Source organism: Podarcis gaigeae (genome assembly GCF_964106915.1).
Source record: "Podarcis gaigeae genome assembly, chromosome: 13".
Taxonomy (NCBI): Eukaryota; Metazoa; Chordata; class Lepidosauria; order Squamata; family Lacertidae; genus Podarcis; species Podarcis gaigeae.
The window spans coordinates 6,428,332-6,452,816 of NC_139689.1; the positions used below are offsets into that span (position 1 = coordinate 6,428,332).

At 47.4% G+C, this 24,485-nt stretch overlaps 1 protein-coding gene and 1 long non-coding RNA gene across 3 annotated transcripts in view; one reads left to right on the forward strand and one right to left on the reverse strand.

Annotated features, from left to right (window-relative positions):
• RNF31 (ring finger protein 31) overlaps window positions 1–22,652 on the reverse strand; it is a 40,370-nt gene extending 17,718 nt beyond the window's left edge. Inside the window, exons 1-12 of one of the 2 annotated variants that reach the window (XM_083706580.1) lie at window positions 22,475–22,652; window positions 19,560–19,751; window positions 18,631–18,777; window positions 17,061–17,216; window positions 14,415–14,474; window positions 11,619–11,694; window positions 9,825–10,005; window positions 7,367–7,754; window positions 6,452–6,733; window positions 4,060–4,323; window positions 2,773–2,955; window positions 1,571–1,783 (exon numbers count right to left, since the gene is read on the reverse strand). In XM_083706580.1, the coding sequence (XP_083562706.1) occupies window positions 1,571–1,783; window positions 2,773–2,955; window positions 4,060–4,323; window positions 6,452–6,733; window positions 7,367–7,754; window positions 9,825–10,005; window positions 11,619–11,694; window positions 14,415–14,474; window positions 17,061–17,216; window positions 18,631–18,777; window positions 19,560–19,742 (2,133 nt within the window). In that variant the 5' untranslated portion in view covers window positions 19,743–19,751; window positions 22,475–22,652. The remainder of the gene's footprint in view (window positions 1–1,570; window positions 1,784–2,772; window positions 2,956–4,059; window positions 4,324–6,451; window positions 6,734–7,366; window positions 7,755–9,824; window positions 10,006–11,618; window positions 11,695–14,414; window positions 14,475–17,060; window positions 17,217–18,630; window positions 18,778–19,559; window positions 19,752–22,474) is intronic. The other variant, XM_083706581.1, reaches the window with a different exon arrangement.
• LOC310829125 lies at window positions 8,736–9,452 on the forward strand. Its single transcript, XR_014557170.1, has 3 exons — window positions 8,736–8,972; window positions 9,006–9,098; window positions 9,160–9,452. It is a non-coding gene; the product is annotated as an uncharacterized lncRNA (long non-coding RNA).
• Window positions 22,653–24,485: the final 1,833 nt, after the last annotated feature.

Consider the following 24,485-nt stretch of genomic DNA (forward strand, 5'->3'; position numbering starts at 1 on the left):
ACCGTTCTAGTTTGAGACATTTTCTCATCACCCTAGAATGTTCAAGCTCACACTTAGTTCATACAAACATGGCATTCTGACCTGTTCTTAATGCATAGTTGATCACATCTATGGAATGTGATTGATATGTCCTTTTAAGTCTTACATTATCAATCATTAAGTAATTGTTTTAGGTCTTGTTCTATTAATCACCAGTTTTTATTTAATTAGGACGTTTTCATGCCTGTCTAGTTCTGTGTTCCCTTTCTCAGCCTTTAATCTATCAGTGATTAATACCTATATGTAACCTTTGCCTTGTACTTGCTGTGTACTTGTGTTAACCAATCAGCAACGAGCACATATGTAGCAATGCTGTAATATTCAATAAAAGAGACTCCTCGAGACATGCTCGAGAGGATGCCTCCCAGATGACACCACCCCTCGTCTGTCGTTTATTCCAACCCAACTCAAATGGACTTCTGGAATGGATTACGTTAGGTGCTTTTGTTTATGCTATTTATTTTGTGTTTCTGTTTTTGAGGCTTTTTCGGTTCATTTGTTGTTGGGACTGCGTGGAACCTCATTGGTTGATTGTGTGACTGCAGAAATGGATAAAAGCCTCCCTTCCAAACAATGACTATCATCAGTGCTGGTAAGAAACTTATTTCTTTATTATTTTTATTATCTACAATACAGTGGTACCTTGGGTTACAGACGCTTCAGGTTACAGACTCCGCTAACCCAGAAATAGTACCTCGGGTTAAGAACTTTGCTTCAGGATGAGAACAGAAATCGTGCGGCGGCAGCAGTAGGCCCCATTATCTAAAGTGGTACCTCAGGTTAAGAACAGTTTCAGGTTAAGAACGGACCTCCAGAACGAATTAAGTTCTTAACCCGAGGTACCACTGTACTGTCTTATTTATTTGATAGTACAGTACATTGATTATTAGGGACGCAGGTGGCGCTGTGGGTTAAAGCCTCAGCGCCTAGGACTTGCTGATCGAAAGGTCGGCGGTTCGAATCCCTGCGGCGGGGTGCGCTCCCGCTGCTCGGTCCCAGCGCCTGCCAACCTAGCAGTTCGAAAGCACCTCCGGGTGCAAGTAGATAAATAGGGACCGCTTACCAGCGGGAAGGTAAACGGCGTTTCCGTGTGTAGCTCTGGCTCGCCAGAGCAGCGATGTCACGCTGGCCACGTGACCCGGAAGTGTCTCCGGACAGCGCTGGCCCCTGGCCTCTTGAGTGAGATGGGCGCACAACCCCAGAGTCTGTCAAGACTGGCCCGTACGGGCAGGGGTACCTTTACCTTTACCTTTACATTGATTATTGCTTTCATTTTATGGATCAATGGTCTCGTTAGATAGCAAAATTCATGTTAAGTTGCTGTTTTAGGGGTTTAAGTCTGGAAAGGATTAATCCATTTTGCATTACTTTCGATGGGAAAGCGTGCCCTGGTTTTGGAACGGACTTCCGGAACGGATTAAGTTTGAGAACCAAGGTACCACTGTAATTCCTAAAGAGCAACACCGACTGAGCTGCAGGATGAGCGAGTGAACCTTCTCCCCGGACCCAGCAAAGGAGCTGCGTCTCGTACCTTGTTCCGGGGCAAGGCCAGGCTGCAGACGGCACACTCCCAGCTCAAGAGACGCCTGATGAAGTCCCGGCTAGGCGAGGCCTTGACGGCCTCCACGATGTCCGCCAGCTCCCATCCTCCTTCGCTGGGCTGCTCAAGCATCAAGGAGACCACCAGCTCCGCTCGGCCCCAGCTGGGCAGGGAAAGGGAGGCCAGCAGGCGGCGGAGGAGAGCCTGAAAGGAGGAGAACGAGTTAGACAGCGCAACAGGAAGGATAATGGCGGCGTCCCCCCTCCAGCCACCTCCGAAAGACCTTAATCCAGGCATGTCCAAAGTCCATTTTGGGGGCCTAAACCGGACTGCCAGTCGATTTAATCTGGCCCCTGTGGCAAAATATGCACACAAAACCATGGCTAAAAAAGCCACCTCTATTGGTCTGTCACCCCCCCCAACTATATTACCTGGGTTATGAAGGCGCCCTAAAGACGTTAAAGCAAAGATTATGGGACAATGGACACAGTGACTTGCGATCTCAATCACACACAGTCTGTAGTCCGCAGGCAGTAGGAGTGCAATATGGGCATGTCTTTAAGTTAACATCTTACATTAAAAACGTGACAGTACCAAATTATCGAAGGCTTTTCACCAAAGCCAGGCTAAACGTCTTTCCTTCTGCAGTGTTGGATGGCAGGTTGAGAGGAGTTCCCTGCCAGGACAGACTTTGCTCGTGTGCTCAAGACATTGATTCCATAAAACATATTTTGTTGCACAATATAAGCAAGCCAGGGCTGAACTGATAGTACCCTTGCTGGTGCCTCCCCCGGGAAAATCAGAGGCTCACTATGTCAGGTTCCTATTGGAAGACCGGACAAATGCCAGAACATTAGCAGTGGCAAAGTTTTTATCAGTGGTTGCAAGAACCAATGATCCCTATATTCTGAACAAAATGCTTGTTTAACCTTGAGGTAGGCTGTATGACTTGTGTATTGCTTTATAATTATTTGTTGGGTCTCTAGACCGCAATAAAGGTTGATGATGAAGAATATATGTGCTGGGGATTGAAGCAACTTCAATCCTAAAATAAGCTCAACAACTTTGAAGTAAAATTGTAAAAAAAAAGCTAAACATCTGCGGTCAGCCCTCACGCATGTTCACTTCTTCAAATCTGGCCCTCTTTGGAAAACGTTTGGGCATTCCTGACTTAATCTCTCTCTCTCTCTCACCTGTCGGTCGGGGCTGTGGAAGTCGAAGGGAGGGTCTTCGTATTCCCACATGCGCTGAAGAAAGGGCTCCAACCGCTGGCACTGCAGCTGCGTCAAGGCTCGCCACAGATCCCCGTTGTTTTGGTACAGGGCCTGCAGCACGGGGCCACGCTCCTCAAAGCCCAGCGCCTTCAGCTCCCGCAACTGCAGGGGAAAAGGGCATATTCAGCCAGATCCCACCCTTCCGGTGGCCCACAGTGCAGAGCTCGGCTTCCAAAAGCACTCTGCATATGCTCAGAGGAGCTCTTTTACTATTTTTTTTTCTGGAGGGGCACACCCAGGGACTGAGATTGAGGGAGCTCAAATAAAGCATTATCCCTCAAGCATTAATGCCTCAAGCACATCCCTGCCCCTTCCAGCCCAGCAGGCTGTTCCCTTTCCAAACTCAGCACAGTTTCCCTCCCTCTTTCCTTTCTCACCCGTAAATTGTTCCTATTCTTAATGAATCTCAGGCTCCTTCACTGCCCTCTCCTCTCTCTCCATTTCTCCGGGCCTCCCCAACTTCTTCCAGACATTGGCTCAGGTGCGAATTCTGCCCCGAGGCTCCACCCACAAAATATAGGCCCCTCCCATTCCCCCCTCTTCCTCCCCCAAATATTTTATTAATTTTCCAAATTTATAACAAACATAAAAGAAAAACAATACAATATAGAAAAGACAAAGAACAAACATATATCCTACCTGCTAAAATCCCAATTTAATTACCATTATTAAATCACTTCCTCGAATCCCCCCCAGCTGAGTTTCCATAGAACTCATTGTAGCAGTTTTCCAATAAAATTAACTTATTCAATTAACATCTTTCTTTCTTTTCTTAATGTTTCCAATCCATAATGTTATACAATTCAACATATCTTACTCCTAGGCCAGTTTGGTACTGACAAGTAATTCTGCTTATATTATCTTGGAATATCTAGCTAAATCATCCTTGAATTTCTTCCATTCTTCTTGATGTTCCTCCTCTTTCTGTTCGCGGATTCTTCCAGTCGGGTCGGCCAGCTCCAAAAAGTCCATCATCTCCTCCCATTCCCCCAATTCACAAGCACCTCCCCTTTCTCCAGAACCTATCCTGATTGGCTGACCTGGCCCCGCCCACTTCCCAGACCATCCTTTAAGTCCGCCCCCATTTTCCAAGCTCCACCCACTTCCTGGAACGACCCTCGACAGCCCATGCTGTGTGTTCTCCCAAAATATTTCCCCCCTACAACACAACCCCTTTCTCTAGAGGCCCGTCCCGTCCCGGCTGACCTTCCTGCGCCGTGCGCTGAGGCATCGGCTGACGGCTTCGTCCACGTCGCCCAGGCTCTCTGTCCAGGCCGCTTGGACTTCCTGGCGGGTCAAGACCCCCAGGCCTCCGCCGGGCTCCTGCTCGCCTCGCTGTGTGGCCAGCTCAGCCACGCCTTCCAGCACCCCGGGGAGCTCCGAATTCAGCCATGCCAGGGGAAGCTCCGCCCCAGAGTAGCGCAAGGCGGCCGCCACCAATTCAGGGGCCACGCCAACTTTTTCCGCTTCCTGCGGGGAAAAGGAAGGAAGGGTTCGAGGCCCAGGTCCAAAAGAGCAGGAGGTCCAAGCCTGGGTCAAATCCAAGCAAGGGGCTTTTCAAGCTGGTCGGCAACTCTCTCGGCCGGGTCAGGAGGACGACTCAGGAGGGAGAAGGCAGGCCTGATACTTGTGCCAGAAAAAGGGGTCTCCGCAGCCCCCCCTGCAATTCTGATCTCTCCTCCTCCCTGCCCCAAATTCGGTCACGCTAACAGAAAATGCTGAAAAGGAAGGAGGTTCCCAAAGCTTTTAGGCCCCAGGGGAAACCTAAGACATGCACATTTTGCAGAAGGAAAACTGACGATGCTCAGAAACAAGCCCACCTCGCAAGTAAAACGCTTCAAAATAAGTAAATCAAGGCGGGGGGAATGAGGCAACTGCCCCTCCTCAAATGAACAACTATGTCCACACAAAAAATCTGAATAAATAAAGGTCCTTGGACTTTGATGGGCAAACAAGGGGGTCTGAGAGCACTGTGGTGCCCCCAATTGCCACCTTGGGGGTCTCAGCTGAAAGAGGGACACACACGCAGAACCCCCATTTGGTGTAAGGTAAAGGTAAAGGTACCCCTGCCCGTACGGGCCAGTCTTGACAGACTCTAGGGTTGTGCGCTCATCTTACTCTAGAGGCCGGGAGCCAGCACTGTCCGCAGACACTTCCAGGTCACGTGGCCAGCGTGACGAAGCTGCTCTGGCGAACCGGCACCAGTGCAGCACACGGAACGCCGTTTACCTTCCCGCTATAAAGCGGTACCTATTTGTCTACTTGCACTTAAGGGTGCTTTCGAACTGCTAGGTGGGCAGGAGCTGGGACCAGACGACGGGAGCTCACCCCGCCGCGGGGATTCGAACCGCCGGCCATGCGATTATCAAGTCCTAGGCGCTGAGGTTTTACCCACAGCGCCACCCGCGTCCCAATTCCTCAGCTGAAAATACACACACACACATACACACACACACACAAAACTACTTTGCCTTGTACCAAAAAGTCCCTCAAAAAGCACTCTGAATTATTCTCTCTCTCTCTCTCTCTCTCTCTCTCTCTGTGTGTGTGTGTGTGTGTGTATGTGTGTGTAATTAAACACGGCTTTTTAGAATACACCCTCCCTGCTCCCCACTCAAACGCACCATGGTGTAAAAATAATCCGCCGTTTTCAAGCTGAAAATGCAGAATGCCATTTTAGAATTAGAATAGAGATGTAGAAGCATTTTGGTCTGGGATGCCGACATTTAGACCATCTAAACCAGGAGTAGGGGTAAAGGTAAAGGGACCCCTGACCATTAGGGCCAGTCGTGACCGACTCTGGGGTTGCGGCGCTCATCTCGCTTTACTGGCCGAGGGAGCCGGCGTCCAGCTTCCGGGTCATGTGGCCAGCATGACTAAACCGCTTCTGGCGAACCAGAGCAGCACACAGAAACGCCGTTTACCTTCCCGCAGCAGTGGTACCTATTTATCTACTTGCACTTAGAATCATAGAATCATAGAGTTGGAAGAGACCACAAGGGCCATCGAGTCCAACCCCCTGCCAAGCAGGAAACTTGAAAGCTGAAAGTAAATTACTGGATGTTTAAATTCAAGTGAGAAAATTTCAAGCCCTGGTTATGATGGCCATTTATAAAACTATATTACAGCGATCACGGCTACTTTACCCGTCCGACAGCATCCACCATTACACTGTGTGGGATATTGAACTGTGCAGTGCCAGAACCATTTTCTCCATGCAGCCATAGAGTCTTAAAGTCTGGCGTCTGATGTGCTTTCGAACTGCTAGGTTGGCAGGAGCAGGGACCGAGCAACGGGAGCTCACCCCGTTGCGGGGATTCGAACCGCCGACCTCCTGATTGGCAAGTCTAGGCTCTGTGGTTTAACCCACAGGGAGTGGAGAAGCCTTATTTTCAGCCTGGGGGGAAGTTCCCTTCTTCCTGGGAGCCGGGGGCAAAAGTGGGCGGAGCATCACATGTAAATAAGGGTAGTGAGGGGTGTGGCCTGAGGAGAGGGACAGGCAGGGAGTTCTGCAGGTCCACTTGACCCAGCCACCCATTGCAAACCTGATTGCCTGTGGACAGTCAGATGATTTCCCCCCCCCCCGGCAAATTCTCACCCGAATCATGGCCACCATCTTCTGCCCGTCCTCCCGCAGTTTCTCCTGCCTCCGCTGCTCCGCCTCCTCCTGGGAGATGGGCAGAGCCTTCCGCAGACTCCTCAGATCGGCTTTGACCTCCGCCGTCCCCTTCCTCGACCTTTCGTCCTCTTCCTTCTCCAGCTTGGTGTGGGGCCGCGAGGGCTCGGGGCCCCCTCGCTGGCTGGTGCAGTTGCACATCTCGCATACCCGCCCGGGGCACTTGTTCCAGAAGGTGCAGTGCTCGCACTGCCAACCAGAGGCCTGGAGGGGAAGGAATAAAAGAATCGTAGAGCTGGGAACCCCAGAGGCATCTAGTCCAACCCCCAGCAACTCCTTTTGTAGGAGGAAATTTATGGTGTATATAATAGACAACTGTAAAACTTTAAAGACACTGCCAGGACTGAAATAGCTCTTACAATGTATGGCATATATAAGGTTAAATACCGTATTTTTTGCACCATAACACTCACTTTTTTCCTCCTAAAAAGTAAGGGGAAATGTCTGTGCGTGTTATGGAGGGGATGTCAATGGGTGGCATGCCTACGGATATTCCTCCTCTAAAAACTACGTGCGTGTTATGGTCTGGTGCGTGTTATAGAGCGAAAAATACGGTAAATAGAATACGCGATATAAGAAAATAAGAGATACTCGCTGAAGGGATGGAGGGAAGCTGCAAGCTCGGCAGAGCTAAAGTATTTATGTGATTTACTGTACTGCATTGTAAAAGTATGTATAACGAAAATAATAAAAAATATATATATTTTTAAGAGCTGTCCATGAAGAAAGAATGGGCCATGATAAAGAGACTTAGTGGTTTTTAATGGTAGGATTTTGAATTGAATTGAATAAAAAAATATTTTTTTTAAAAAAAGGAATCCCAAATCGCCCACTTACGTCTTGCTGTTGTGGCCCCGGCTCTTTCCCCCAGGCGATGAGGGGCTTTGCGTCTCCCGTCCCGGGCTTCCCGGCCAGGCGGGGTCTGTCGCACATGGCGCACAGGACCGTGGCTGGCTCGTTCTCGAAGGTGCACGACTGGCAGGCCCAGCGTCCCCGTGCCAGCTGCCCCAAGCTGGCCGGCTCGTCCTCGGGCGAGGGGTTGACGGGCGTTTTGCAGCCGCGGGGCCGGTCGCAGGCCACGCACAGGACGGAGCGAGCGTCGTTGTTCATGCGGCAGGCGGCGCAGCACCAAGGGAGCCGCTGAGTGGTCAGGCTGTGCCAGGGCGGCATCAGGGGCTCCGTCGGAGGCCTCAGGGAGCTGGCGTCGGAGGTCACCAGGGTCACGCTGAAAAGAGAGCGGAAACCGAGGCAATAGAGAAGCGCTGGTGAGGCATTTTTGTTGGGGATTGTAGGGAAAGACCTGCCAAAAAAAGCTGAAAAACATCTTCATGCATGCGACAACAGCCGCGAGAGTTCTGGTAGCACAAGGATGGAAGACGGAAGAAACCCTAACTAAAGAATCATGGCAAGAAAAATTGATGGACTGGCAAAACTGACATATAAGCTACGGGACAAGGATAACTGTGACTTTAAAGATGAATGGGAACCCTTTACAAAGTATCTGAAGACGCAACAAAGCGAACTGGACTCCTTGGCTGGTTTTGAATAAACATTCACCAACCTTTCATTGATAATAATCAGCGGAATAGTTTGAGGAGCTATACAACTTTGTAACATGCAGAAAACAGCAATCTCAGAGAAACCAAAGACTGGAACTGAGGGACGTTGGGGGGTGGGGGTAGGTGGGTTTTTTGTGGGTGGGAGGAAAAATGGGGGAAAAACAAGGATGACATGTTATTGGATAATATGTCTTGTTTTAATTTTGAATAAAAAACCTTTTTTTTTTTTAAAGAGAAACGCTGGTCAGCAGCGAGCGAAACATATGGAGGCCGGCCCGCAAATTAAAAAATGATCCAACAAGTCGCCTCAGGGGATGGCGCCGTTTTCTGTTTTGCCCTGGTGGGGGCAAAATGCCTCAGGCCAGCCCTGTAAACTATTGATGCAATTTGTTCCTTTTGAGTCAGCAGAGTTGCACAGAAAGTCTTCCAGAATCTTCTTATACCTGAAGAAGCGTCTCCACCCCCATCGTTCAGTCTGGACACTGAGGTCCAGCTCCAAGGGCCTTCTGGCAGTTCCCTCCCTACGAGAAGTGAGGTTACAGGGAACCAGGCAGAGGGCCTTCTCAGTGGTGGCACCCGCACTGTGAAACACCCTTCCCTCAGATGTCAAGGAAATAAAAACAACTATTTGACTTTTAGAAGGCATCTGAAGGCAGCTCTGTTTAGGGAAATTTTTAATGTTTGATGTTTTATCGTGTTTTTAATACTCTATTGGAAGCCGCCAAGAGTGGTTGGGGAAACCCAGCCAGATGGGTGGGGTATGAGTACTAAATATATTATTATTATTTCATAGTTCAGCTCATCTGTGGGCAAATTCCCACATGGGAATAAGGTAAAGGTAAAGGCAAATGACCCCTGGACATCCCGTTCCAGTTCTGTTTAAAGTATTTATTGCAGACTTAACAATCTGGGCACAGAGACTGGGCACAGACTTAACAGGACAACTACTGTTGTCTAAGGGAAGTAAGGTAAACCGTTCCTCTTCTCTGCTCCTTAGCCATGTGGCCAGAGTAGAATCATAGAGTTGGAAGAGACCACAAGGGCCATTGAGTCCAACCCCCTGCCAAGCAGGAAACAGCCTCACTTCTCCTTCAGAGCATGTCTAATAAAGAAGCCTGTTTCCAAGGAAACCCTGCATGATGCTGGGAGAAATCTTGTTTTTCCGGGCAAAACTAAGCAAGGTTCATTTCAAGGCTATTTTTCAACTACATGCGCACATTCTGCAGGAATGGGCGTTGACGGGACCCGGACGACCACATCTTCTAAGCCAAAAAGCACCTTTTGGGAGTGGACTATTTGATTTATGGGCTACTATTAAAATGAGGCTGCTTTTTAAATTATATTTTAACCCGTATTTTAATAAACTAGTTTGTTTGTGTCCCCCCCCGCCCCCATTATGTTTTATTGTAATTCTATTGGTGTTAGCCTCCCTGAGCCCTGAGGACAGGGTATAAATTATTATTATTATTATTATTATTATTATTATTATTATTATTATTATATTTCAGAACCGTGAGGGAAACGGTCAAGGAAACACAAAGCGATTTTAGGACACCCCAAGACGTCCAATACCATTTCCTCCTCATGAAGCGAGCAGAACAGAAGCAGGAAATGTCCACCCCGAGTAAAACCGTCCCAGGAAAGGGGCCAAATCGTTTGCCTTTGTGAACACAGCTTGGGGGTAGAAAGATGGAAAGGCAGAAGTGGAGTCAAAGCGGGGGGTCGATTGTGCTAACCTGGGTGCCGGGGGGCTACGCCATGCTTGCTCCTTCATGGGCACCCGGCAGTGATGGGTCCGCGAGGGGTGCTTGTGGAAGAGGCGGTCACAGTCTGGGCACAGAGACTGGGCACAAGCGGGGCAGTGTAGCAATGGGGGCTCCAAACCACACAACAAACAGGATTCTGGGGGCAGGTAACCTGGGTGGGAGGGGGAGAGAGAATCAGGAACGCCCCTCTGTCTTTTTAGGCCAAGAAAACCTGAATTTTACAGGCTAAGTAAACTAAAAAGGTAAAGGTGACAGTTAAGTCCAGTCGCGAACGACTCTGGGGTTGCGGCGCTCATCTCGCTTTATTGGTAGAGGGAGCCAGCATTTGTCCACAGACAGTTTTTCCGGGTCATGTGGCCAGCATGACTAAGCCGCTTCTGGCGAAACCAGAGCAGCGCACGGAAATACCATTTACCATATTTTTTGCTCTATGAATCACTTTTTCCCTCCTAAAAAGTAAGGGGAAATGTGTGTGCGTCTTATGGAGCGAATGCAGGCTGCGCAGCTATCCCAGAAGCCAGAACAGCAAGAGGGATCGCTGCTTTCACTGCGCAGCTGTTCTGGCTTCTGAGATTCAGAATAATTTTTTTCTTGTTTTCCTCCTCCAAAAACTAGGTGCGTCTTGTGGTCTGCTGCGTCTTATAAAGCGAAAAATACTGTGCCTTGCTGCCAGAGTGATACCTATTTATCTACTTGCACTTTGACGTGCTTTCGAACCGCTAGGTGGGCAGGAGCAGGGACCGACCAACGGGAGCTCACCCCATCACGGGATATGAACCGCCAACCTTCTGATCGGTAAGCCCTAGGCTCTATGGTTTAACCCACAGTACCATCCGCGTCCCCTAAGTAAACTACCCCCCAAAAAAGACACCAATTGATATACATGCCTGCACAATCTGCTATACCTCTACTAGACCTCAGGAGGAGACAAAAGCACCATTTCACATGGCCGATGCTTCTCTCTACAGCCACAAGCTCTAGAAATACGCTTATTACAGTGGAACCTTGGCTGTCAAACGAAATCTCTTCCAGAAGACTGTTAGACTTCCGAAATGTTCCGCAACCGAGGCTCAATGGGTGGCCGGCAAATTCCATTGAGAAAATGGAGAAACACGCCTCGGAAGCTGTCCGAAAATGAAAGCATTCACTTCCGGGTTTTCGGTGTTTGGGTTCCAAATCGTTCGGCTTCCGAGACGCTCGAAAGAAACCGAGATTCCACTGTATTATTCTTTGGTTAACATCTCGAATGCCAGGTTTTCAGGACGCTAATGAACCTGCAACGACTCATTCCACCTGCCTATTTCATGCTTTTGCATTTCATTTTAAAAATTGTTGTCACAGGATCATAGAATGCAGGAATCTCAACGAAAGCATTCAAGACAGACAGCCACCCAACCTCTGCTTAAAAACCTTCAAAGAAGGAGAGTCCATAACCTCCGGAGAGAGACCCTTCCACTGTCGGAACAGCTCTTAGCGTCAGAAAGTTCTTCCTGAGGTTTCGTCACAAACTCATTTCTTGTAACTTGAAGCCATTGGTTCGAGTCCTACCCTCTAGAGCGGGACAGGATTCGAACCAATGGCAGGGGCATAACCATCTTCTTTGTTCCATGCACGTTACAAAACAAAAACTACTTTACAAAACAAATAAAAATTGTGAACCAAATTCATGCACGGACGGACAATCACGTCGATGCCCGACAGGTAGGTATTCAACTGGAAAAGCCCCACGCTATTTCCACCGCCAACCTCTTGGTACCCCTTTACCTGTGGGCGATAATGCCGAAACGGCGTGCGGCGGGATCGCTTCTTGAACAGGGAAGGCGTCTGCGATGAGGCCAGCCTGGGAAAGAGAAAAGGACATTGTGCCATCGTGACCTCAAGGACACACCGCAATACGTTCCACCTGCAGCCGTCTTCGAGGAAAGCTAGGAAGCTGTCGCGAGTGCGAAACTCGGGCACCTACCTCCTGACGGGAGTGCAGGCGGGAGTAAGCAGGAGGGCCTGGTAAGACATCATCTCCCCCCCCCCCCCACTTGAAGATCAAATAGCCATTGGATAGAGAAAAATATCCCCCGTCCATGTCTTAAATGGTTGGGGAACTACAGTTTCAGACCCATGGTAGAAGGAAGGTCCCGATCCGTCAGCTTTTTGACATTCTTATTAAAAAGCTGACGGATCTGCCTGAAGCATTTTTGTTAGGGATTGTAGGGAAAGGGCTGCCAAGGAAATTGAAAAACATATTCACGTACGCGACAACGGCGGCAAGAGTCTTAATAGCACAAGGATGGAAGAATGAAGAAATCCAGACCAAAGAACTGTGGCAAGGGAAACTGATGGACTATGCGGAATTGGCGAAATTAACACGCAAACGACGTGACAAGGGCAACTGTGACTTTAAAGAAGAACGGGAACCGTTCGCAAAGTACTAAAAGAAACAACAAAATGAACTGGACTCCTTGGCAGGTTTTGAATAAACACACACAAACTTTTTATTGATAATATATAGATAGAGAAATTAAGGATCTTTACAATTTTATAATATGCAGAGAATAGCATGTGCTGAAAAACCAGAGAGGGGAGCTGTCGGAAGTCTGAGGTGGGAGGGTGGGTTTTTCCTTTTCAGGGAGAGGGGAGGGGGAAAATGGGGGGGGGGAATGAGGATGATGTGTATCTGATAAATTGTGTTGAAATTCCTAATAAAAAAATTTCAAAAAAAAGCTGACGGATCTGGACCTTTCTTCTACCATCTGTGACTGGATTAAAGACTTTTCAAGGGATCGGACTCAAAAAATAAGGAGTGGGACTGTTCTACCTCCCTGAAGCTTAGCACTGGCACCCCACAGGGATGTGTGCTAAGTCCCTACCTGTACTCATTGTACACATATGACTGCATATCATCTGACCCATCTACAGTAATTATTAAGTTTGCAGATGATACTACCATAACGGGCCTAATTGCTGGCGGAGATGAAACGGTGTAAAGGGGGGAGGTTCAAAAAGTATCTACATGGTGCTTAGAGAATAACTTGCACCTAAATATTAGTAAGACAAAGGAGATAGTGTTGGACTTTTGGAGGAAAAGAGGGGAACCTGCCTGTTGTATATCAGGGGGGCTGTGTGGAGAGAGTCTTCTCCTTTAAATTCCTGGGAGTTTACCTTAGTGAGGACCTCACTTGGAAAATCAACATAACTCAGGTGGTCAGAAAGGCCCAACAGAGACTCCATTTCCTCAGGGTCTTGCGAAAGAATAATGTGAAACAACACCTGATGAACGCCTTTTACCCGTCCACAATAGAAAGTGTCCTTTCATATTGTATCACGGTGTGGTATGCTGGCTTGACAGCCACGGACAGAAAGTCTCTACAGAGGGTGGTGAATACAGCACATGATATCATGGGCTGTCCCTTGAGTCCGCTAGGTGACATCGCAAGGGATCGTTGACTAAGAGAGCGAGAAAAATTCTCAGGGATGACTCACACCCCAGCCAGCGCCTCTTTAATCTTCTACAGTGGATGCTCAGGTTGCGAACGCGATCCATGCTGGATGCACATTCGCAACCCACAGGGGCACATCTGCGCACGCACAGGTTGCGATTCGGCGCTTCTGCTTATGCGTGACCGCCGAAACCCGGAAGTAACCTGTTCCAGTACTTCCGGGTTTCGGCGGTCTGCAACCCGAAAAAACATAACCTGAAGTATCTGTAACCCGAGGTACAACTGTACCCTCGGACAGGAGATATAGAAGTATAATCAGCCGTACCGACAGGCTAAAAAATAGCTTCTATCTGTGGGCTGTTAGGCTGTTGAACAGAAAATAACATAGCGAAATTGACTTGCGAAGTGGTGTGTTGTTTGATAAGAGACTGAGTGTTTGGGGGGGGGGCTTGTTTAATTTCATTGTACAGTGGTACCTTGGATTAAGTACTTAATTTGTTCCAGAGGTCTGTTCTTAACCTGAAACTGTTCTTAACCTGAAGCACCACTTTAGTTAATGGGCCCTCCTGCTGCTGCCGTGCCGCTGAAGCACAATTTCTGTTCTCATCCTGAAGCAAAGTTCTTAACCCGAGGTAATATTTCTGGGTTAGCAGAGTCTGTAACCTGAAGCATCTGTAACCTGAAGCATATGTAACCCGAGGTACCACTGTACACAGATTGTACAATGACAATAAAGGTATTATTATTATTATTATTATTATTATTATTATTATTAGCTCCCATCACCTGGCTGGGGTGTTAGGGGACAGGTATTTTGTCCACCTTTGGTTCCCCCCATTGCACTCAGCTCTCACCTGTGGCTCCTAGAAACTGTCAGCCTGCAACATTGGCCACACCCCGGGAGCAGGATTAGGCCAGGGTAATCTGAGGACTGCTGTCAGAACCACAACAGAAGGAATGATACACACACACACAAATGGTTCTGAGGCAGCCAGTGGGGCTGGAGTGGCCCCACAGCTTCATTAATGCCCGTCTGAAACTCAAATGGACGAAAACACAAATATCTTCTCAGCTCCCTCTCTGCTAGCTAAGCTCCTGGGGCTTTATGTTCCCTCACCTGACTCACCTGTAAATTGTCTCCGCCCTGCATTAGTTCCTGCAACACCTGAGGGTTGGGGTGGTTGTCCTAAAAAGGGAAAAAGAAAAAAAAGAACCATAAGGGTATGTGGCGTGTTGAATTTATAATAATTTATTATTTATATCCCGCCCGTCTGGCTGGGTTTCCCCAGCCACTCTGGGTGGCTCCCAGCAGAATATTATAAACACGATCAAACATCAAACATTAAAAGCTTCCCTAAACAGGGCTGCCTGTTTCCTTGACATCTGGTGGGAGGGCGTTCCACAGGGCAGGCGCCACCACCGAGAAGGCCCTCTGCCTGGTTGTTGTTTTTTTCAACTTTCCAATTCCAAAAACGATGGGTGCTAAAAAGTTGCAACGTGACTAGGGAATTCAAAAGATATTAGGTTACATTAATATAATTTAAGCTTTGCTTGATAGGATGTGTGCAACATTGTATGGAATTCGTTAAAAATGATTGCCAAGTACTTGCTGTTGTATTATATTGCTACTTATTTGTTTATAATTAGCACTACCTGACATTTCCAGAAGTTAAAATTCTTTGATTTTCCAAAAGCTTCTTCATTAAATGTAGACTTACCAGCCTAAATGTTGTCCAGTCACAAAAATAATAGCACATTTGAATTCCTCACATATTTTAAAGACTGCTCACTGAATAAATTTGCAGAAATTAAGTGTCACTGTCTAAAATGACATGCCCTATTATTTTGTGCCCTGGGGTGTTTTGTTGAAGTCAGAACTGATGTAAGAAAATTGCTGAGTGATGTTGGTGTTGTGTATTTAGACTGCCTTTGTGTAGTGTGAACATGGAAGTGAATGATGTTTTTCGGTGGTTGTATTCATAGAATCAGAGTTGGAAGAGACCACAAGGGCCATCGAGTCCAACCCCCTGCCAAGCAGGAAACACCAGCAGAGCACTCCTGACATATGGTTGTCAAGCCTCTGCTTAAAGACCTCCAAAGAAGGAGACTCCACCACACTCCTTGGCAGCAAATTCCACTGTCGAACAGCTCTTACTGTCAGGAAGTTCTTCCTAATGTTCAGGTGGAATCTTCTTTCTTGTAGTTTGGATCCATTGCTCCGTGTCCGCTTCTCTGGAGCAGCAGAAAACAACCTTTCTCCCTCCTCTATGTGACATCCTTTTATATCTTTGAACATGGCTATCATATCACCCCTTAACCTCCTATTCTCTAGGCTAAACATGCCCAGCTCCCTTAGCCGTTCCTCATAAGGCATCGTTTCCAGGCCTTTGACCATTTTGGTTGCCCTCCTCTGGACACGTTCCAGTTTGTCAGTGTCCTTCTTGAACTGTGGTGCCCAGAACTGGACACAGTACTCCAGGTGAGGTCTGACCAGAGCAGAATACAGTGGCACTATTACTTCCCTTGGTCTAGATGCTATACTCCTATTGATGCAGCCCAGAATTGCATTAATGTCATTATTGGGTGTGTTTTAAGATTTATGCTTTTTAAAAATGATATATTGTAGTTATGTTGCATTTTGATGTATCCCAATATATTTCAGCGCGTTGCATATTATTTGGGTGTTTTGCTCATGTCTAGAGAGATTTATTTAATTCTGCTACTTAAAATGTGGAATTACGGTTATCATTAGCAGCAGTAGCGACATAAGGTTTCAAATGCGCAATTCATACTTTTTGTTGCTTGTATGGAGTCCTTTTCGCTGCAATCTGTAAGCCGCTTAGAGATTTCTGTTGACAAACGAACTGACCAAATTAAACATAAATGAAAAAACTCATTCTCAGCTGGGAACCCGAAGCTCATCCATCACTATCTTTCTGAATGGGACAACTGTGCCCCTGAAGGACCAGGTGCGCAGCCTGGGAGTCATTCTGGACTCACAGCTGTCCATGGAGGCGCAGGTCAGTTCTGTGTCCAGGGCAGCTGTCTACCAGCTCCATCTGGTACACAGGATGAGACCCTCCCTGCCGGCAGACTGTCTTGCCAGAGTGGTGCATGCTCTGGTTATCTCCCGCTTGGACTACTGCAATGCGCTCTACGTGGGGCTACCTTTGAAGGTGACCCGGAAACTACAACTAATCCAGAATGTGGCAGCTAGACTGGTGACTGGGAGCTGCTGCTGGGACCATATAACACCAGTTGTAAAAGACTTGCATTGGCTCACAATTCAAAGTGTTGGTGTTGATCTTTAAAGCCCTAAACGGCCTCGATCCTGTGCACCTGAAGGAGCGTCTCCACCCCCATCATTCAGCCCTGACACTCTGGTCCAGCTCCAAGAGCCTTCTGGCAGTTCCCTCCCTGCGAGAAGTGAGGTTACAGGGAACCAGGCAGAGTGCGTTCTCGGTGGTGGGACCCGCCTTGTGGAACGCCCTCCCACCGGATGTCAAGCAAACAAAGAACTACGCAACTTTTCGAAGACATCTGAAAGCAACCCTGTATAGGGATGCTATTAATGCCTGATGTATCATGTGTTCTTTTATATTCTGTTGGAAGCCACCCAGAGTGGCTGGGGAAACCCTGTCAGGTGGGTGGGGTACAAGTAATAAGTTGTTGTTGTTATTAATTATTATTATTATTATTATTATTATTATTATTATTATTATTATTTCTCCGGCACATCTAAGTGCTTCCGGGTCTCATGGTTCCACCATACCGAAATAAGGAGATTCAGTTCAGCCCGTAGCACCATGACATCCACGGTGATCGAGGCCACACGAGGGATATCTGGCTCCAGCAGATGCTCTGGGAAGCAAAGTCCATCCGTCTGTTCCTCCGAATATCCGTAGAGGCGAAGGACATCCCGCCCGCCCTGCCAGGAACATGGGGCACACAATAAATGGGTTGGGGTGACAACAGGAGGAGGGGCTCAGCTGGGACACAGCTTAGCTCGGCCTCTGCTAGGAACAGGGCCTTATCTGTGTGGGCCCCCTTCTCAATGGAATATCATAGAATCATAGAGTTGGAAGAGACCACAAGGGCCATCGAGTCCAACCCCCTGCCAAGCAGGAAACCCCGTCAGAGCACTCCTGACATATGGTTGTCAAGCCTCTGCTTAAAGACCTCCAAAGAAGGAGACTCCACCACACTCCTGGGCAGCAAATTCCACTGTCGAACAGCTCTTACTATCAGGAAGTTCTTCCTAATGTTTAGGTGGAATCTTCTTTCTTGTAGTTTGGATCCACTGCTCCGTGTCCGCTTCTCTGGAGCAGCAGAAAACAACCTTTCTCCCTCCTCTATGTGACATCCTTTTATATCTTTGAACATGGCTATCATATCACCCCTTAACCTCCTCTTCTCCAGGCTAAACATGCCCAGCTCCCTTAGCCGTTCCTCATAAGGCATCGTTTCCAGGCCTTTGACCATTTTGGTTGCCCTCCTCTGGACACGTTCTAGTTTGTCAGTGTCCTTCTTGAACTGTGGTGCCCAGAACTGGACACAGTACTCCAGGTGAGGTCTGACCAGAGCAGAATACAGTGACACTATTACTTCCCTTGATCTAGATGCTATACTCCTATTGATGCAGCCCAGAATTGCATTGGCTTTTTTAGCTGCCGCGTCACACTGTTGGCTCATGTCAAATTTGTGGTCAATATCTTTCGCCAGGCTCATGCTATTAGTTGTAAACAAAATAAAAATAGAAATTCAGAAGGATATAAGAGAAGGGAAGAGCCGAGTGATTGAGCCTGGTGCTGAAAAGATACCAAAGGACATAGCTGTCAACCGTCCCTTATTTGGCGGGAAAGTCCCCTATGCCAGCGCCGTGTCCCGCTGCTGTCCCTTATTGATGATGTCCCTTTAATTTCCCGGGTTTCATAGGAAGCAGCTCCTCTCCCTCCCTCCCTGCCGGCCAGGGAGGAGGGAGGCTCCAACTGTGTTGCTCGGCTGCGTTGCTCACCCAATAAGGAGTCTGAGAACGACTGGGGGGTGGAGCTTGCATGCCTTGTGCCGATCAAATCGGCCGTGTTGCCTGGGGGCTCGCCTTTGCTCAGCGCTTCCCAGCGGAGAGGTGACGGTGGTTTTCCTTGCTGCATCCCCTTTGCCGGGTTGCTGCACTGTGGGAACCACCGCTTGAGGCTTCGTCTGGCTGCTGGTCAACTCAAATCCCTTATTTTGGCTGCTGAACCCTTATTTTTGAGGCTGCTAATCCCTTATTTTCAAATCTGTAAGTTGACAGCTACGCCAAAGGAAGGGGTGGGCAGACAGGTAAGGAATGTTTCTCTCACCTGGATGGTGTCCACCGTGTCCCGGAAAACGGGGTTGTTGAACTTGACGGTCCTCCAGAAGCGGGGCTTGTGGGGGTTCAACAGGTTGCGGCCATATTTCTCCAAGATGTTCAGAGCAGTGGAGATGGTGCGAAGGTCCTTTTGAGGCTGGGGAAGGGTTCACAAATTGCCATTGTCTCTTTGCAACGTGGGGATTCGAACCGCCGACCTTCTGATCGGCAAGTCCTAGGCTCTGTGGTTTAAGCCACAGCGCCACCCACGTCCCAGCCCGAGGTACCACTGTACTAAACTCTTCTAAGAATCCCCTTCCTTTGGGGTTTTCATTTGCTAGGCTCTGACCTTTCCAGACCCCGGTTGGCACTGCCATCTCTCAAGCGTTCAGAGGGACGAGCAGGGTTCACGGTGCATTCACACTGCCTTACACATATCACAAACTTTACCTCTTATCTTAGGGACTAGAACCTTGTTCCTGGGGGGCCTTTTTAAATAAACAGTGGAGACCCTGAGGATCATGAGGCAGGAACTATTCAATTCTACATCAGTGCGAGGGAATCGCACTGCAAAACGATAAACGCCACCGCGACCCAGCCCCGCTACCAGGCGAAATCCCAGCGCCCCAAAACAAAACTTTGTGTTTACTAAGATCGATCCTTCTACATAACGACTAGTTTTGCCGACGCACCTAGAAAAGGGCTTGTTTCCTTTCCGCCCCCCTCCTTGTGTGGAAGCCGCATTGCAGGCAGACATTCCACAGGTGAAGCTCCCAGCTGCCTATAGCATCAGAGATCTTGCAGGGAGAGACACACACACTAGTTTTGCCTGCCTGACCTCTGACTCTTTCCATCTTTCCCTCCCAAATTTCAATCCCCACCCTGGTTTTCCAGACCCCCCACCCCCGCCATTACACAAACAAAACACTGTCCCCTTACCTGCCCCTGGGTATTGGCTCGTATAATACCCTTGGCATCGATCTCCAGGTATTTCTGTGCAGGGGGGAACGGCATCTCTAGCAGATGCTGTACAGTCTCTGGATTCTGCTCTAAGGGATTCTCGATCAAAGCAGCTACCAGTTCGTCCCGGAGAGCCATGAATTTGCGTTCCACTTCCTCCATGGCTGCTACCTAAGGAAGAGGAGAAGGAAAATATGCAAGAGAAAAGAAAGATTCTCTCCTACAATATCTGTTGGGTTTAACCAAGTATTCCCGTCACCCACCAAAGGGGGAAAATAACCTCAGATCAGGGCGAAAAATGTATTTATTTTTATTCATGCACGCATTACCAGATTCACACGGCAACTTTCCTTCAAGGAACTAAAGGCAGAGTTAATGGTGGGGAGAGGGAAAAATCTGTTTTGTCTTCACAAAAAGCCCTGAGAGGTAGGATAAGGTCGCTGCTGAGAATTTAATCAAAGTCAAATTCTCTCTCCTACCACACCATCACAATGTTATTTCTTTTTTTAAAAAGTCCCCCCCCCAATTAGTATTCCATTTTACAACGTATATAAAACAGAGAGAGCAATTTTAGCAACGAGCAAAAAGCAAAAGGTGAAAAATAAAACGATAAAACAGGCATGTAGAATTGAGTACTTGCACAGGAGTTAAAATATCAAAGTCCAAGCGAAAATTAACAACTTTATCGGATCGTCGAGTATAGTTCCAGGCTTGTGACGAAGGCTGTCTTGAAAATGATGGTTCTGCTGTATATGTCATAAAGGAATGGCAAAGCGTCTGGAAGTTTTAGTCCTTGTCGAAATCTCAAATTATCCGCAATTTTCTCCATCGCAGCTATATTCCAGAGTGAGCGGTTACCAAGAGACATGTTAATTCTTGACCTGCCTATTCTTTCTGCTGCTGGATGCAGCTCAGAAAAATATGAGGAAGTATTTAGCCGCCCATGAAAAACCATATATACAAACTTAATCTTGTTTTGACAATGCCTTTTGAGGGCAGATGAAGAGTTCTAAGGAGATCAGGAGATCATTTCCTCCATCCTGACCTTTTAACACCTGCTTTTAGAATTCTTTTACAATACGGTTCACTTTTATGCACTTTTCAATTGCCATTTTTAAAAAAATCTTGTGAGCCGGCTTGAGTATGTTTTAAGAAGAAGTTGTCACTGAATTAAGAGGGTTTTGGTTTTGGTTTTGAAAAAGAAAGAACTGCTATCCATTTGGCCATGAATAAAGACATTGGTTCCCTCTCCTGCAAGTGTTTAATTTAGTAAAACCATGTTAGCATTATTGTTAAGGGCTCTTATGAAGGATCGTGGTGTGAATTTTGAATACAAATAAACTTCAATACTGAACTGTCATAGGCTGCCTTTTGAAAATTTCACCGGCCTCCAACCATGACACCTTCCAGATTTTTCTCTCCCCTCTACAATTTGCATTATATGGATATATCATTGTCAGTTTGAGGGTAATTCTTCACACATCAAAGGGAGAAAGACTGTAGTCGCCAAGACACCTTACCTCACCATAGACTTGCTAATATTTTACAGTAAAATCCTACTCAGAAGCAGGCAAACCCCACTGAGCAAATCGGTATAAAACTGCTGCCACATTCAGCCGCCGAATGAATATTTTTGTTGAATTAAATTATGAATTAAATGCTTACAAGTGAGCAGGGTGAGAAAGAGGGGAAGGGCTCGCTGGAGTTCCTTAAAGCTAAGAAATCCACAAAGAATGGATCCTAACCATCAGCCTGGCATCAAGGATAATCTTTTGTAAAGTAATAGTAGTAATAATAATTTTAACATTTACTCCACCATCAGCTGGCACACACAAACCCTCATGGTTTTAAGTATTGTATATTTTTCTTTGCTGTAGGTCGCTTGGAGACATTCGGGTGACAAGTAACTCATAAGTTTAACTAACTAAATAACTAATAATAATAATAATAATGGCAGACACCAAGAGGTGGTGGAAGTTTTTAAGCAGAGGCTTGATGGCTGTTATAAGAAAAATATTGCTCCCTTTCCCTTATGGGGTATCTGGCCACCCATCATGTTTTTGATTTGATCCCATAATAATAATAATAATAATAACAACAACAACTTTTTATTTGTACCCTGCCCTCCCCGGCCGGAGCCAGGCTCAGGGCCGCTAACATCATAAAACTAACACAGTATACAAAGAACATAAGAACATAAAAATGTCCCGCTTTTCCTTAAGACTTCCCTCTTTTCATTGGAGAAATGTTGGAGGGTATGGAATTATGCACCCCCCAGCCAAAGAGACAAGTAATCATACAGCTTTTAGAAGGCAGCCCTGTATAGGGAAAGTTTTTTTTGAAAAATTCTTATATTTTTATATATGTGGGAAGCCGTTCAGAGCAGCAACCCAGTCAGATGGGTGGGGTACAAATAATAAAATCATTATTATTATTATTATTATTATTATGGAATAGATCATCCCCATTTTCATCCGAAAATTGTTGGAGGGTATTCTTCCGATGCTACGATTTTGTGAAAAACCAGGGGGCGGCTCCTTGCCCTTCTCAGAAGCTTGCAAATCGAAAGGAAAAATAAATAAATGGGGGGGGCAGCCCTCCAACCCCCGTTTGCAAGCAGCGTTTCGCATGGTGCAAGCTGACCCGGGAGAAAGCCCCTCCGATTTCAGTAGGGCTGGCGCAGAGGGTCATCGGGGGTGCAGGATCTCAGATTTGGGGGGGCGGCTGGGAGCAGGTCATTTGCAGCTTCCACTTTTGCACTAGCCTGACTTCCTCCCCAACCCGGGAGGGGGGGAAATAAAAGTTGCAAAGGGGGTTTGCGAGTTGGGTTTCAAGGAGATCCTCCTGCCCCCTTGGAAAGTGGGGGTGGGGAGTGGGGGGGGGCAGGATCTTACCTTGTTTGGGGGGCGGCGGGGGGGGGAGGGAGAAATCCAGGCGCGTCACTCACTTGTCATGCGAAACCCCAACAGCTGGTTGCAGAGGAGGAAGGCGGAGGAGAGCAGGAAACGAGGCTTGAAGGCAAAGGGAAGGCCGAGAGGAGCCGAGGGGGACCCCAGGAGACCGGGAGGAAGAACTACAAGCCGCCTTTCTCCAGGAATTGCAAAAAAATTAGAAGAAAAAAGAATGGCCGGCGTGCCTCTGAGCATCTGCAGAGCGCCTCTGGCCAACCAACAGCCTGCCCCGCCTCTGTTAACGGAGAAATCTGAGGGCTCCCTTGGACAAAAAACAGGGACACCAGCCAGGAATACCAGAGCAAAACAGCAGCCAGTAGGCTTGGTCTTTATTGAAGACTGTTAGCACAGGACTCCCACCTGCCACAAGGTGGAACAAGATGGAAGCCCCAAACAAAAGAGACCCCAAACTTTTATTAGCTGCTACTTTCTTGGGCTCCATGATCACTGCAGATGGTGACAGCAGCCACGAAATTAAAAAACGCCTGCTTCATGGGAGAAAAGCAATGACAAACCTAGACAGCATCTTAAAAAGCAGAGACATCACCTTGCGGACAAAGGTCCGTATAGTTAGAGCTCTGGTTTTCCCAGTAGTGATTTATGGAAGTGAGAGCTGGACCATAAAGAAGGCTGATCGCCGAAGAATGGATGCTTTTGAATTATGGTGCTGGAGGAGACTCTTGAGAGTCCCATGGACTGCAAGAAGATCAAACCTCTCCATTCTGAAGGAAATCAGCCCTGAGTGCTCACTGGAAGGACAGATCGTGAAGCTGAGGCTCCAAGACTTTGGCCACCTCATGAGAAGAGAAGACTCCCTGGAAAAGACCCTGATGTTGGGAAAGATGGAGGGCACAAGGAGAAGGGGACGACAGAGGACGAGATGGTGGGACAGTGTTCTTGAAGCTACCAGCATGAGTTTGACCAAACTGCGGGAGGCAGTGGAAGACAGGAGTGCCTGGCGTGCTCTGGTCCAGGGGGTCACGAAGAGTTGGACACGACTAAACGACTAAACAACAACAACAAATCCCCATGCTAGGGAAGTGGGTGGCACTGTGGGTTAAACCACAAAGCTTGCCAATCAGAAGGTCTGCGGTTCGAATCCCTGTGACGGGGTGAGCTCCCATTGCTCGGTCCTTGCTCCTGCCAACCTAGCAGTTCGAAAGCCCGCCAGTGCAAGTAGATAAATAGGTACCACTCCGGCAGGAAGGTAAACGGCGTTTCCGTGCGCTGCTCTGGTTCGTATAGAGTCCTTACATGGGTTCCCTATTGGTGGGAGAAAATAACAGAGGCCAACCAGAGAACATTGAGAAGCAAAGCAGCTAGTAAGCCTGATCTTTATTGATCTGTTGCAACAGGCAGGAGGAGGACCCAGAACCAAGGTGTGCCTGCCCTTATTTTAAATTTTAAATTCCCTGCCCTGGAGCTCCAGACCACCCCTCCATACATCATACATACATAGTGGAAGGGGTGTAACCCAAGACCACCCCCCACAAACATCATCCCTACATCACAGAAAAGGTGGTCTACAACAGAAATTTGAATGTTATTGTTTTTCCTGTCTGCCAGGTTATCTGATAATGCCTTATCTGATTCCCTTTCCTGGCAGTCTGCGCATTCCTTTGAAATGGTGATTACTAAATTTCTGTAAGAAGGAAGGTGTGTTTTTTCCACCTCCTCCCTCCTTGCAGACAAACATTCGGTCAGCTTGGGAGTCAAAATGGTTTCAGGACTGTCTTCCTGCACTGCTCCAGACATGTGATTTATATATTTATGAACGTGTTTGCTTGGTACATTTATGAACATTTATTATATATATCTAAGACCTTAAATTTCTTTTTTTAAAGATTTCTTATTTAATTAAATTTTATTAAATACAAAAAGAATATCAAATAAGAATTAAAAAAACAAATCTCATACATATACACATGAACATAATTATTTATACATCTGTAAA